Source organism: Uranotaenia lowii, chromosome 1, assembly GCF_029784155.1.
Source record: "Uranotaenia lowii strain MFRU-FL chromosome 1, ASM2978415v1, whole genome shotgun sequence".
Lineage (NCBI taxonomy): Eukaryota > Metazoa > Arthropoda > Insecta > Diptera > Culicidae > Uranotaenia > Uranotaenia lowii.
In genome coordinates this window covers 47,430,781-47,445,042 of record NC_073691.1, presented here as the reverse complement: position 1 = coordinate 47,445,042, position 14,262 = coordinate 47,430,781, and the positions used below count along the sequence as shown (strand labels likewise).

The 14,262-nt window shown below is 39.0% G+C and overlaps 2 protein-coding genes across 12 annotated transcripts in view; both read right to left on the bottom strand.

Annotated features, from left to right (window-relative positions):
- The window catches only part of LOC129749892 (lysophosphatidylcholine acyltransferase), a 79,780-nt gene extending 76,355 nt beyond the window's left edge, over nt 1-3,425 (bottom strand). Inside the window, exons 1-2 of one of the 11 annotated variants that reach the window (XM_055745016.1) lie at nt 3,210-3,425; nt 1,806-2,717 (exon numbers count right to left, since the gene is read on the bottom strand). In XM_055745016.1, coding sequence (XP_055600991.1) covers nt 1,806-2,057 — 252 coding nt within the window. In that variant the 5' untranslated portion in view covers nt 2,058-2,717; nt 3,210-3,425. The remainder of the gene's footprint in view (nt 1-1,805; nt 2,718-3,209) is intronic. The other 10 variants (XM_055745058.1, XM_055745050.1, XM_055745086.1 and 7 more) reach the window with 10 other exon arrangements.
- Nucleotides 3,426-7,900: 4,475 nt separating this feature from the next.
- LOC129749887 (head-specific guanylate cyclase) lies at nt 7,901-13,222 on the bottom strand. Its single transcript, XM_055745002.1, has 6 exons — nt 13,072-13,222; nt 12,651-12,855; nt 12,366-12,439; nt 12,216-12,298; nt 8,584-9,926; nt 7,901-8,527 (listed from the first exon to the last, which is right to left on the bottom strand). The coding sequence occupies exons 2-6, from the start codon at nt 12,816-12,818 to the stop codon at nt 8,144-8,146; spliced, it is 2,052 nt and encodes a 683-aa protein (XP_055600977.1). The 5' UTR covers nt 12,819-12,855; nt 13,072-13,222; the 3' UTR covers nt 7,901-8,143.
- Between the last annotated feature and the right edge of the window lie 1,040 nt (nt 13,223-14,262).

The following is a 14,262-nucleotide window of genomic DNA, read 5'->3' as shown; positions in this document are numbered from 1 at the left end:
TCGAGAGCCATGCTCCGTTTACGTTGCTGAATTAGCCGCAATTTATTGTAGCTTGGAACACATTCGCACACTGCCCGTAGACCACTATTTCATCTATTCGGATAGTCTCAGCTCCGTTGAGGCGATTCGATCGATGAAACTGATGAAGCGCTCTTCCCATTTTTTGCTGGAAATTTCAGGGATATTGGGCGCTTTGATCGAAAATTCGTACAGGATTACCTTAGCTTGGATCCCGTCTCATTGTCTTATTCAAGGCAATGAGAATGCGGACTCATTGGCTAAGGTGGGCGCGTTACAAGGTGAAATTTTTGAGAGGATAATAACTTACAATGAATATTTTTCAATACCTCGCACTTTAGCGATTAACGCTTGGCAGTCTAGCTGGGATAATGGCACAAAGGGACGTTGGCTCCATACGATTATCCCTAAGGTTCCGACGAAGGCATGGTTTAAGCATTTTAACATGAGTCGCGATTTCATTCGCGTGGTTTCTCGGCTCATGTCAAATCACTGCCGGCTTGACGCGCATTTGTTTCGTATACAACTAGTTACAAGCAATGTTTGTGTTTGTGGGGATGGCTACCATGACATTGATCATGTTGTGTGGACGTGTGAACGGTTTGATCGATCGAGGGCTTGGCTACTGGATACCCTTAGGGCCCGATGTAAACTACCTGGTGTTCCAATTCGAGACATCTTGGCAAACTTAGATCTTGAATATTTGTACCCTATATACAAATATCTTAAAATGTCTGACTTGGTCGTTTAGTCCTCTTCCCCTCTGTCTGTACTTTATCTAATGCTCGTTTCGTCTATTTATTAGAACAAACTTTCATCCGACGGGTCCTACAACACCACAAAGAAGGCTGGCCAGGAAATCGAAAACCCTGAGGTAGCTATCGAAACCACAGCTACAGGAAGCCACCACCGGACCCTAACGGAAACTGTTCTTGGAAGTGACCCCAGTTAATCCCCTTTCCTTTCCTATAATAAAATTTTAATTAACAGTTGAGTAGCCGCGACGATTACGGCCCCCCTCTTACTAACCCAAAGTTAGGAAAAATACTCCCGGCACATAAAAACTTTATAAGTAAAATGCCTTAATAAAACAACTTGTAAATTAAAAAAAAAAAAAAAATAAAATAAGCAATCGGTTGTGATAACATAAATTAAAGTTTAACAAAAATAAATCATCTAAACAACCATTGTCATTTCTTTGAACAGTAGGTATACGCAGTTGTACAAACATTTTTCGTTCTAAATATACAACCAGTTGTGATAACAGAAATAAATAGAATTTTGTACGTATAAGGATGAAAAAAAAATCAAAAACGATGCATTGTCCGTTTCGTTGAGAAAAAAATATTTTTTTTTTATTTTCTCTTTTATTTTCAAATTTGGAATAAAAAATTCTTTTAACAAGTAGGTACTTCATTGTGTTCAATTCCTATTACAGTTGAACAAACATTCAATGATTGAGACTAAATTTAGCCAGACTTTTTTCATTCACCCACACAAAGTTCTAATTATTTCTGTTATAACTTGTTGAACATTTGCGAAAAAATCAAAACACAAATGTGTAAATAGAGCTTAGTATGTGGATAAATTCATTTAAATCGTTCCCTTTGTTCTAAAAAATTAAATGTCTTTTAATTTAAATTGTCTTTTAATCTCTTCGACTTTTTTTTTCGAATGACGAAGAATTTTTCTTCTAACAGTCACCCCATTGTGTTAAATATTGGGTGTGATTCTCGTGGGAAAACTTTGAAAGCAATAACAATAAAGCGATATGATAGCTTGCTTACCTTAACTTTATCAATCGGATCGTCCCAGATTAGCTTGTGCACAAATGGGTTCACATAGTGCAGTTCTTTCAGTTGCTTTGCTTCCTTGGGTTTCGACTGCTGCTGATGGTTTCCGTCACCGGAACCATTGCTGGTTTTAGAACTTGGCGGCACAAGCCCGCCGGATGCTGGTTCGCTGCTGTTTTGCTGATTTTTCCGTGGTGATTCCTGCCTTTGCAGACCACCGTTAGTGCGTGGGGCCACTGTTTCCATGATGCTGATTCAGCTAAGTAAATGAATGGATGTTTATTTTGGCACACCGTCGTCGTCGTCACGCTTTTTCACTTTGCAATTTCGCAACCCCCTAGTCTTCACTGCTATTACCGCTACTTTCTTCTGCGGGTAGTACATCCAAATTCTAACGGTACCGAACCGCGCCGCGTGTTGCGACGTAATATCTTCTTTTGGACCGTGCTTCCCCCCGCACGCCGCGCGTATCCACAACTGGTCGCTTGTTTACAACGGTTGAACCTTAACTTTTGATACTTCCGCAACGAGACCCCGGCAAACTTGCACTCTCGCGATCATCCACTCTAGACAGACGACGATGCACTTTCCCGAGACCAACTTTCACATTTAGTACGTCGTCAGCAGGGCTGAGCTGCACTTGCACCCTAAAACTTCATAAAAGCGCAATTATATTCCGCAAGGCGAGGCGCGCAGTACGCCTCAACTTCACTCCAAGTCGAGCTGCTTGCGCGAATAGAGATGTGTTCTCTGGTGTTGGGTTGTTTTATTACTCTTACTTCATACTTTAATATCGGAAGTTGCTCACACACATTACCGCATTTTATAACATACTACGAAACGACGGACAACATTGTTGGGGCAATGCGGGAAGGAAATCTGCACAGGAAAAAGTGGATACCTCTCCTTGGTTGGGGAGTGTGTTTTTTATTTCGCAGTTTAAAAAAGACGCAAAATTACTCTACCCGAACGTCCAAAATTTATTGTTTGGGCGAGATGAAATTTGCGCTAGCACACGTTGCACAACATCGTAATAATAGTATGAGAAGAGTGAAATAAGCAACGTGGAAAACAAAAGCAACCCAAAATACCCAACTTTTTCACGGTCACCCCACCATCATTGCATTAAAAAAAAAGTAGTGGGTGGATTGCTGAAGTAGAAACCTCCCGGCTATCGTCAAACATTTCAACAAGACAACTTCCGTTTAAACTGATGACGACACCCCAATCTTCCCAGAATTTTGGCACCCCCGCATCTAACCCCTGAAAAAAAACAAAGCAGGTCAAACAAGCACATCGAGGTACAATTTCCTTCCCAACTAATTCATTGACATTGATTTTTCCATTGATTATTCATTTTCACAAGAAGCTCGTTAGAAGAAAATACAAAATTCTCACACTTCTTCCTCCGTAACAACGGAACCAAAAGGAAGACGATCCTTCGAGAAAATCCGGAACTTTCCAAAACAAGTCAGAAACGCACTATGTACTCCCTGGGAAAACAATTACTGCTACGCAGAAGAAAAATTTCATCCAAACGTAGGAATCTCCTTGGCCAAGAAGAACACACACCCGAATTCTGATTTACAACCAACGCTCGAAACTGCTCGATAGCAACTGCGAAAAAGGACGAAATTCACCAACGCAAAAACCGCGCAGCACACGAGAGGAAATTTTCTTTCTCTCAGCCAGCTAGCGCTCTCCGCGAGACAAAAAAAAGGTTGTTTTTCTTATTTGAATTCTCTCATTCTCACCAACACCAATGCTTCCCCAATAAGAAGTATTTGCTTTGTTTGCATTTTTGAAACCGTTTTGCGGGCAGCGTTGCCGTTATTCAATTATAATTGCTTTTCTCTACTCAAATGTTAAGATTATTCAATTAGAATTGATTTCTGTACTCAAATGTTCCTACCCCAAAAAGATCTTGAAGGAAAGCCAATAATGGTTTTTCTCACAATTAAGAAAAAGTCTAATGAAGTGTCAGGGTAAAATACAAAACTTTTAATCAGTTGCAAAAGAAATTCAATATTCAGAAAACCTAATATTTTGTTAAAATACCCTTTTCGGTAAAACCAACAGATTTTCACAGTTGTTAGCAACAATATATTTTCTCCAAATTTTTAGTTAAAATAATACGAAAACTTGATTATCGGTTCGACCTCAAATGTAGCAACACTGTAAGCGGCATGTTTATTTTCATTCCGACCCGATGGATAAAAAGACACCCACACCAGTTTATGCTCCGAAATCGGAATCGGAGAGAGAGAGTGTTTTGTTTACACTGAACCTCGAAAATACCCAAACTTGAGAACTTTCCCCGCCAACCCGAATGAAACTCCCTCCCTACAGGTTTGGCTATTGGAGGCATAACCCAAAGTTAAGCTCTTAAAGGAGAACTCATCCCCCAAAATCTGGTACCGCAATAAAATGGAAATCAAAATAAAAAAATTACTGCAGGTACGGGAATCACACCCATACCTGCAATGGCTCTGCGATTACCATCTCAGGATGCTAACCGCTCGACCACCGAAGATTTGTTGAGTGAGGCAGCTACATCATCGTATATAAGCGAGACGTTCTGCGAACGAAGCGGGAATAAAAGTTATCCCCCAAAAAAAACAGTTCTTCGCTTTGAACTTACCCCCCAAACCTAAATCTGCCACGATGGAGGTAACAGAATCAGATGCGCTTACAACAAAAACCCCCCAAAAAAACAGTTCACCGCTTAAAGGACAAGTTTGGCGTATTGGCAAGCTGTGATTTTTTCACAAACTTAAGTTGTCAATCTAGAACTTCGGTTTGGCGGGTGGCAGTTCTCAAGTTTGGGTATTTTCGATTTTCAGTGTAAAAGAAAGCAGGAAAACTCAGAGAGTCAGCTACACTGAAAAAAGTTTATTTTCCAAAAATATTGCAAATTTTTAGAAATTTTACCTAAAAATACCATCTTGCAGAAAACGACAAGCAAAAAGCAAAACAATAAATAAAAATTAAGCTACAGTATCAACAAATTTATTTAATAACAATATTTAAGTATTATTTCATTCATACATTATTTTTATCATGGTATTTTTTTGGGTTTCTGTCAATATAAGCGCACATCGTCAAAAATAAAATTTTTATTTTGAAAATGAATTGAAAAAAAATTCTGTCATAAACTAGTGAACCTGCATGTAAAAGAAAAGACGTCTGATCTCTAGAGAAATAAAATATCTGGCTAAATCGCCGAATGCCCGGATTAATAAATCCTCAGCACTGTTTTCTGGCTCTCTGTACAAGCTGAGTGTATGACATGGCAATTGGCATAATGCCATTTGGTATTAGAGCCATTTGGTATATTCGCAAAAGCCAGCATTAAAACGCTTTTCGTAAATAAATCCGTTACATTTGTGTATGTATGTTTATTTTTCAATTTCATTTTTGGAGAACTTATGGATTAACAATCTCCATCACCTTGTGGAAAATAACATTCATCATTCTTGCTTGAATAATTGCCTCTAGGGGCCGTTCAGATACCACGTGGACAGAAAAATGAGATTTTTGACCCCCTCCTCCCCCTCCGTGGACAAGCGTGGACATTTAGCTAACCCCTACCCCCCTCCCCGGGTGTCCACGTGGACACATTTAAAAAAAAAAAATATTTTGAATACCTTTAATTTGACAGTTAGAAAACACCACTTTTTGCCTTTTTGTTATAGAAATGGCTGATTTTGTAAAACCGATTGAGAATGTCCTGATATTAAAAAAATCAAAATTTTAAATTTCTTTATTATCATATTTATCACTTGCTTTCAAGTAGCTACATATTGTTTAAACTTAAACTGGAAAAGTGTGCCATTTTAAGATTCTTAATATTTATTCACCTTTATAAAATATTTTGAAAGTAAGTTTGTCCACGTGGACATGACCCAATCCCCTACCCCCCTCTCCGTGGACAAGCGTGGACATTTCCATACCCCCCTCCCCCCCCCCCCCCTAAGTTGTCCACGTGGTATGTGAACGGCCCCCTAGAAGAGTGTGTATATCTGTTACTTCACTAGAAATCTCTTCTGAAAATAAATTTGTCAACCAAAAAGTAGCGGACTAATTAGCAATAAGCGATTTAACGCCAGACACTAGAAAAAAAGCATGTTTCAGCATGCTTCTATGACTGGTTGATTTTGTTCATCCGTTAGGAATACGAAAATGATCTAACAAAAACGGAACAGACAATTTAGCGATAAGCGTTTTAATGCCGAACACTGAGTATATGGAAATTTTAAGATGAAAGTTCATTCAATTTGTCTCTGATTACTTACTTCAGTGTGCTTTCCGTGTCGGGGAGAAAATGAAATGAGAACTGACCTGATACGCACACAAACACATTTGTTTGGATCTTTTGCACAGGGAGCTGCAATCTAAAATTTTTGGCAAAAAATTTTCGTATTTTTCTTGATTATGATCTTTATTAATCTGAGAAATTGAACTGAAAAATTCCAATTCGATTGTCTTTCGTTAATTCTCATAACTGAAATTGGCCATTAATGAAAAGGCTATCGAATCTTAGAAAATGTCAGTTTGCTCAACTTTATCCGGATAAGTTCGGATCTGCAATGCAACAATTGGAAAATTTCGTAAAAATAATCGTTAAAAGTGTTGAAAATCTGAAATACGATTTGAACATGGCGATTTGCTTCGAAAAAACATAACTAAAGGGTGATACGGTCAAAATTTGGTCAAGGGAAAACGCGTGTAAATCGGTGAAATCGTTTATTTAAAAAATCAAATTAAATTTCTTTTTCAAATTTAATTAGTATAAAATTCAGGAAAAATATTCAGTTAGGCTTCCGCTTTTCCAATTCCGAATTGCCGGGCCTTACGCTTAACCCCTGCTATCAGATTTTGTACAGCCACCTTGTCCACCTTCTTCGCCGCAGAAAGCCAGTTTGCCTTGAACTGCTGCTCGTCCTTAGCAGTTTTTTTTGGTCTGCTTCAGGTTCCGCTTGACAATAGCCCAGTATTTCTCAATTGGGCGGAACTCTGGCGTATTGGGAGGGTTCTTGTCCTTGGGAACCACCTGCACGTTGTTAGCGGCATACCACTCCATGGCCTTTTTACCGTAATGGCAAGATGCCAAATCCGGCCAAAACAGTACGGAACAACCGTGTTTCTTCAGGAAAGACAGCAGACGTTTATTCAAACACTCTTTCACGTAAATTTCTTGGTTGACAGTCTCGGAAGCTACGAAAATGCTGCTTTTCAAGCCACAGGTACAGATGGCTTGCCAAACCAGATATTTATTCGCGAACTTTGACAGTTTCATGTGCTTGAAAATATCTGCTACCTTTCCCCTTCCTTTTGCCGTATAAAACTCCTGTCCCGGAAGCTGCTTGTAGTGGGCTTTGACGTAGGTTTCGTCGTCCATTACCACGCAGTCAAACTTTGTCAGCATCGTCGTGTACAGCCTCCGGGATCGCGCTTTGGCCGTCGTATTTTGTTTATCATCGCGATTTGGAGTCACTGCCTTCTTGTAAGTCGATAGTCCGGCTCGTTTTTTGGCTCGATACACGGTTGTAGAAGATACACACAGCTTATTTGCGGCATCTCGGAGAGAGAGGTTAGGGTTTCGCTTGAAACTACCGGCAACTCTCTTTGTCGTCTCAGCGGCTTCCGGTTTTCGAATCCCCAAACACTTTAATTACATTTGTAACGGTTGATTTGGCAACTTGTAGCGATTTTGCCAGCTTTGAGTGCGAGTAGCTCGGATTTTCAAGATGCGCGAGCATAATTTTGATACGCTGCTCTTCTTCCTTGGACGGCATTTTGACAACTGAAGAGTGAATTCCAAAATCAAAATACGAGCAACATTCTACACACACACCTTCAAAATGAGGGGTGTTCAGGTTTTTTAAATGCAAAATTGAAAGAAATACGTCAAGTTGATATTGACCAAATTTTTACCGTATCACCCTTTAAATTGAAGAATACATTCAAATGTGAACTATTACCTTTTAATGTATATGTAGATTTGCATTTTTTGCAATAAATTAGTGTTGCATTAAGGAGTTAAAGAATAACCTTTCTCTATCCAATCGAAAAACAAACCAATCCAGTTTATATTTTATCCGAAACATAACACATTTATTAGTCAATAAAATAAATCATACAACGATCATTACAACAATTCATAGTGAGATAGTCTCTTCCTATAATAGTTCACATAAAATATTGCTACTTGCTATGCCGTTTGCCACATGATGATGAAATCTACCAAATGATTCTAGCAAATCCTGCGTAATCCATGGGGAAAATTTGTTCCGAACATTCTAAATTTCGCTAAATCCGATCCGAACAACCTATTGGTTTTCCTCCACGATAATGACCTCGTTAGAATCCAGCATCGTTTGCTTCATCGCCGCTTCGATATGTTCCTGCAGCGAGGATCCCTCGGTGGTGCCGGTAGGATGTTTGTACCCGTCCAGGAAGTAGCACGTCTGGCCCCGGCCCTCGGTAAATTCCTTCGGCACACAGGACGGATCCCGCGGATCGAGCAGGAACTCGTAGCCCGGATGTTTGATCAGCCAATCCTTAGTCGTGTGGCTGATGTTGATCTTGCAGGCCTCGCTCCCGGATTCGAATTTATTGGCGATGGTCACGTTGTGGCCGAACAGACAGTAGCGAGGCATTTTGCGCCCGACGACTCCGGCCAGAACGGTACCGGTGTGTAGGCCGATGCGCATCTGCAGGAGAAACAAATCGATTATGAAATTCAAAATTGAGGGGAGATTTCACTTACCCGAATGTGCTTCCCGTCATGAGTTTTGAAGAGAGAGCAGGTTTCGATCATCCGAAGAGCCATCCATGCTACCTTATGAGCATCGAAGATGCTCGCCCGATGAAGACCACTGGCTACGCAATAGGCATCCCCAATGGTTTCCACCTTGTAGACGTCGAAGAATCCACACAGCTCGTCGAAGTGCTTGTATAACGACTCCAGCATGCTGATGACCATGAACGGTGTAGCGGTCGAGCAAATACTGGTGAATCCAACGATATCGCTGAACAGCATCGTTACGTCCGGATAGGTCTTGGCATCAATTTGCGCTCCCAACCACAATCGTTCAGCAATTTCAGCCGGGAACATCAGCTGCAACAGGTTGACATTCTTCTTCCGTTCCTTGATAACTGCCGAATTTGCTTCCTCAATAGAGCTCTTCAGCTTGTCCATACGACGTCGCAGCCCGTCCTGAGCCCTGGCCTGTTCTCCGACCAAAATGACCTCTCTCGTGGCATCGTGCAGTGGAATATCGGAAATGAAAAGACCATTGCAGGTCAGCCCCTCTAAACCATCCAAAAAGGGCGAACCCACAAACAGCAGTGAGTTTGACTCCGGACAGAAAACCATCTGTCCCTTGATCTCCAGCCCCTTGGCGAAGAAATCCGGACGACCTGGAGGTGCGCGTAGAGATATCATGAAAGGCGTATTCGTACGACGCACGATTTCTCTAAACTTCAGCGACAGACCACGAGGTCGCTTGAAGCGAAAGTAAGTACAAGCCGACAGCCCACTAGTCGCCATATAATTCTTAAACAATCGGCTAAAACCTTGACCAACCTGAACCAGATCCAGGTTTTCATCCATTACAAAGTGCCACGGAAATGCCTTACAGAAGAAATCATTATCCATCTTCAGATCCTTGGCATCCGACGACACACTCTCTCGCATAGCTCCCGGCATTCGGCCATCGTCAACCAGCGGAGTGCTCACGCGTTCCTCCAAATCGTCTAGCTTGAACAGATACCGATATCTCGGTACATCTCCTTCGATCGGTTCCATGTCGATCTGCGGCTCCGAGTGGAACAACAGACGGCTCAGGGCCTGCAAACATCCCAACAACAGCCAAGCCAAGACGGGACGTTCCGAAGTGAAGATCAGTTCCCCTTCGCCGGCACAAACGAACCCCGTATCGGAGATGTCCTCTTCCTGTAGCTTCAATACGTCGTAGACTCCGTCTAGGGAACCGAGGAACTCCTGAAGGTTGGAGCCCATACATTTGAATGCACGCTCGATGAGGCCCACACATGATTTGTGGATCAGCTCCTCGCCCAGAAGAACCAGAATGTCGCATGCCGCGGTATCTGTTGAAGAGACAATCGGAGTTTGGGTCACAATCTTTGAACGATTTCTGCTGACTCGAACACAGCAAAACTTCAAGAACAAAATTTGATTGAAGTAAAACTTTATGAGTAGAAGGCCTTTATCCAACTCGTTGGACAAAAAAATATATCCAAAATTAAATCAAGTTTTTGTACACGTATACTAAGAATCACATTCCAATTAAAACAATCTTTTAAACAACTTTGCAGACTTGGCAAACTCCTAACAATTCGTAGTAATTTATTGCCTACTTTGGAGCGTTTAGTAAAGACACGAAATTCAAAATATGACAAATATGAGGAAGGCATTCAAGGATTTGAAGACGAAATTCAAAAATGTCAGATTTCCGGTTTCAGATTTCAGATTCAGATTTCAGATTCAGATTTCAGATTCAGATTTCAGATTCAGATTTCAGATTCAGATTTCAGATTCAGATTTCAGATTCAGATTTCAGATTCAGATTTCTGATTCAGATTTCAGATTCAGATTTCAGATTCAGATTTCAGATTCAGATTTCAGATTTCAGATTCAGATTTCAGATTTCAGATTCAGATTTCAGATTCAGATTTCAGAATTAGATTTCAGATTCAGATTTTAGATTCAGATTTCAGATTCAGATTTCAGATTCAGATTTCAGATTTAGATTTCAGATTCAGATTTCAGATTCAGATTTCAGATTCAGATTTCAGATTCAGATTTCAGATTCAGATTTCAGATTCAGATTTCAGATTCAGATTTCAGATTCAGATTTTAGATTCAGATTTCAGATTCAGATTTCAGATTCAGATTTCAGATTTCAGATTCAGATTTCAGATTCAGATTTCAGATTCAGATTTCAGATTCAGATTTCAGATTCAGATTTCAGATTCAGATTTCAGATTCAGATTTCAGATTCAGATTTCAGATCCAGATTTCAGATTCAGATTTCAGATTCTGATTTCAGATTCAGATTTCAGATTCAGATTTCAGATTCAGATTTCAGATTTCAGATTTCAGATTCAGGTTTCAGATTTCAGATTCAGATCCAGATTTCAGATTCAGATTTCAGATTCAGATTTCAGATTCAGATTTCAGATTCAGATTTCAGATTCAGATTTCAGATTCAGATTTCAGATTCAGATTTCAGATTCAGATTTCAGATTCAGATTTCAGATTCAAATTTCAGATTCAGATTTCAGATTCAGATTTCAGATTCAGATTTCAGATTTCAGATTTCAGATTCAGATTTCAGATTCAGATTTCAGATTCAGATTTCAGATTCAGATTTCAGATTCAGATTTCAGATTCAGATTTCAGATTCAGATTTCAGATTCAGATTTCAGATTCAGATTTCAGATTCAGATTTCAGATTCAGATTTCAGATTCAGATTTCAGATTCAGATTTCAGATTCAGATTTCAGATTCAGATTTCAGATTCAGATTTCAGATTCAGATTTCAGATTCAGATTTCAGATTCAGATTTCAGATTCAGATTTCAGATTCAGATTTCAGATTCAGATTTCAGATTCAGATTTCAGATTCAGATTTCAGATTCAGATTTCAGATTCAGATTTCAGATTCAGATTTCAGATTCAGATTTCAGATTCAGATTTCAGATTCAGATTTCAGATTCAGATTTCAGATTCAGATTTCAGATTCAGATTTCAGATTCAGATTTCAGATTCAGATTTCAGATTCAGATTTCAGATTCAGATTTCAGATTCAGATTTCAGATTCAGATTTCAGATTCAGATTTCAGATTCAGATTTCAGATTCAGATTTCAGATTCAGATTTCAGATTCAGATTTCAGATTCAGATTTCAGATTCAGATTTCAGATTCAGATTTCAGATTCAGATTTCAGATTCAGATTTCAGATTCAGATTTCAGATTCAGATTTCAGATTCAGATTTCAGATTCAGATTTCAGATTCAGATTTCAGATTCAGATTTCAGATTCAGATTTCAGATTCAGATTTCAGATTCAGATTTCAGATTCAGATTTCAGATTCAGATTTCAGATTCAGATTTCAGATTCAGATTTCAGATTCAGATTTCAGATTCAGATTTCAGATTCAGATTTCAGATTCAGATTTCAAATTCAGATTCAGATTTCCGATTCAGGTTCAGATTAGAAATAAGTTTAATCTTTGGATTCTGATTTCAATTTTTTGAATTTTATGTCGTGTTGAGATTTAAAAAATTAAGCTGAGAAACTGTACTAAATGCAATGGTATATAAACTCGAATTAAATTATTCAAAGTGCTGTCTTTGACTACGAACTTCTACTCACCATCAATTTGATTCAAGTTGTCCTGCACATCGGCCAAATAGTCGTAATGTGGATAGATGGACAAAGAGTTTTTATCGGATTTTCTGAAATAAAACAAGAAAAAAAGCTCTTCAAATCGTCAATAAAACTCGATTTCCCGAACACACTCACAGCTTTGCCAGTCCAGGCCACCTGTTGCTGTACTTCTGGATTAGTGACATCAACGCTTCGTATACATCTTCGTTCTTGATTTTGGGGGATCCAGAAGGAAAGTTGACGAGGGAAAGTGATGGAGCAAAAAAGGAGGAGAATTGAAAAGTCACTTCAAAACAACGAGAGTCAACCGAAATCCGAGAAGGGAAGGTCAGCTCATCGATCGGAAAATCCAACATGGCGACCGTCGATAAATTTTCCTTCAGCCCTTTTTTCCTGGTTTAAAAAGGGAGACCAACTTACCGATGGGGCAGTGAGCAATTGGATGGCAGCGTTCAGATGGGTTAGGGCCAGGGCATCGTCCGGAATTTCGCTCAGATCTTCGTCCAGATTCCATCCGTGGCCCTCGGAAATCGACGGCTGCCGGGTGAATCCTTCCGTGGGGGCCGGCCTTGCAAATGGACAAGCCATTTCTTGGTGATTCGATTTTCCGTTTTTCTTATAAGGCCTGGAACGAGGATTATTCCAGTGGATTAGATTTCGATGATTACACAACTTCAGATTTCATTGGATAATTTAACACTGATTTTCTTGCTTGATTTCAAATAGCAATTGCAAAGTTCAAAAAATTATCACGAAGCATTCTTCACACTATCCAATTACAGGAATCAGGACACAAATATCCACCACAATTTGGACACGACTGCAGGAGATGTTATCTTACCTTATAAAATTTTAAATCAGCAGAAGACACAATAAACGGATCCGCTGCTTCTCTTGCCCGTCGAGGGAAGGACGCTGCACTGGGAAAATTTTCACTTCCTCCTTCTTATCAGGATCCGCGGAAAGGAAAACCTTCAAAGTGAGCGAGCCATCTAACAGGGTTGGAAAAAGGAATAAGATGTAACTTTGAACTGAATTTAACACTGTATAATTTCGGGATTTTGTTTTTTTATGAATTTCTACTCTGAATTTTAGCCGTAAAAAATAGATTACTGTCATATTATATCATATCATATAACATATCAATCACAACTAGGTATTCAGAAATAACATTTGGAGTCATAATCTGACCATGTGGCACCTACCCTAATTGACGACACCACGTGTTCGATAAAAAATTACTACCCTATAAAACCTAATCATGGAGTTTCTGTTGCCTACCTTTTGGCGATTAAAATAGGTACCAAAATTTCAGAGCTCCAATTTTTTTTAAAATGTATTAGCCGAAATATGCTCAAAGATAGAGTTAGAAGGGTAGCTTTGAGACATTGAAAAAATATTTCAACAAAAATTATAAGATAAACCTTTTTATTTCTAGATTGGACTGAGGTGGTTGGTTGATTTTCTCGAACATAACAAGCCCAATTGAATATATTATTTATTAATTAAATTTAAAAATTAAAATTTTGAGTCCAACACTAGCTTTTACTATAAAAAAAATAATTTAGTCATAACACTTTACGAGAATTGAATTAAGTAACTTTATAAGCTAATCCGTTGAATCTATCTCGGATAACTTTACGATAAGTTTTTAAGTTTTTTGAGCTGCTTAACTATTTTTGTAAGTGGAAATGATAGTATTGTTATCATCATATTTTAGTTTAAAATTGTTTCTAAAACCTAATAAAAAATTATTGTATGAATTTATTCTATCGGTTATATCGGTGAAATGTTATACTCTTCGAGAAAGAATATTCAAGAATTGAAAGATTACAGACGGATAGAAGATTAGAATAAGATGAGAGATGTTAAAAATGAGCGGAAGGGTAAATTTAATTTGAAAAACTTTTCATCACATTCCATCTCTTCGTTCCGCACGGTTCTTTCGCATCGCAGGAATTCCGCTTGTGAGGCGAACCACACGAGGCCTACTATTGCCTACAACTCTATTCGCATCTACCACTACAAGGTA

What these genes read in the sequence shown, in the direction of transcription:
- LOC129749887 (XM_055745002.1), bottom strand. Translation starts at nt 12,818, where the DNA reads ATGGCTTGTCCATTTGCAAGGCCGGCCCCCACGGAAGGATTCACCCGG. An exon ending in AATTGCTCACTGCCCCATCG is followed by an intron (nt 12,440 to 12,650) that starts GTAAGTTGGTCT and finishes CCCAAAATCAAG; the next exon opens with AACGAAGATGTATACGAAGC. An exon ending in CAACTTGAATCAAATTGATG is followed by an intron (nt 9,927 to 12,215) that starts GTGAGTAGAAGT and finishes TCTCTTCAACAG; the next exon opens with ATACCGCGGCATGCGACATT.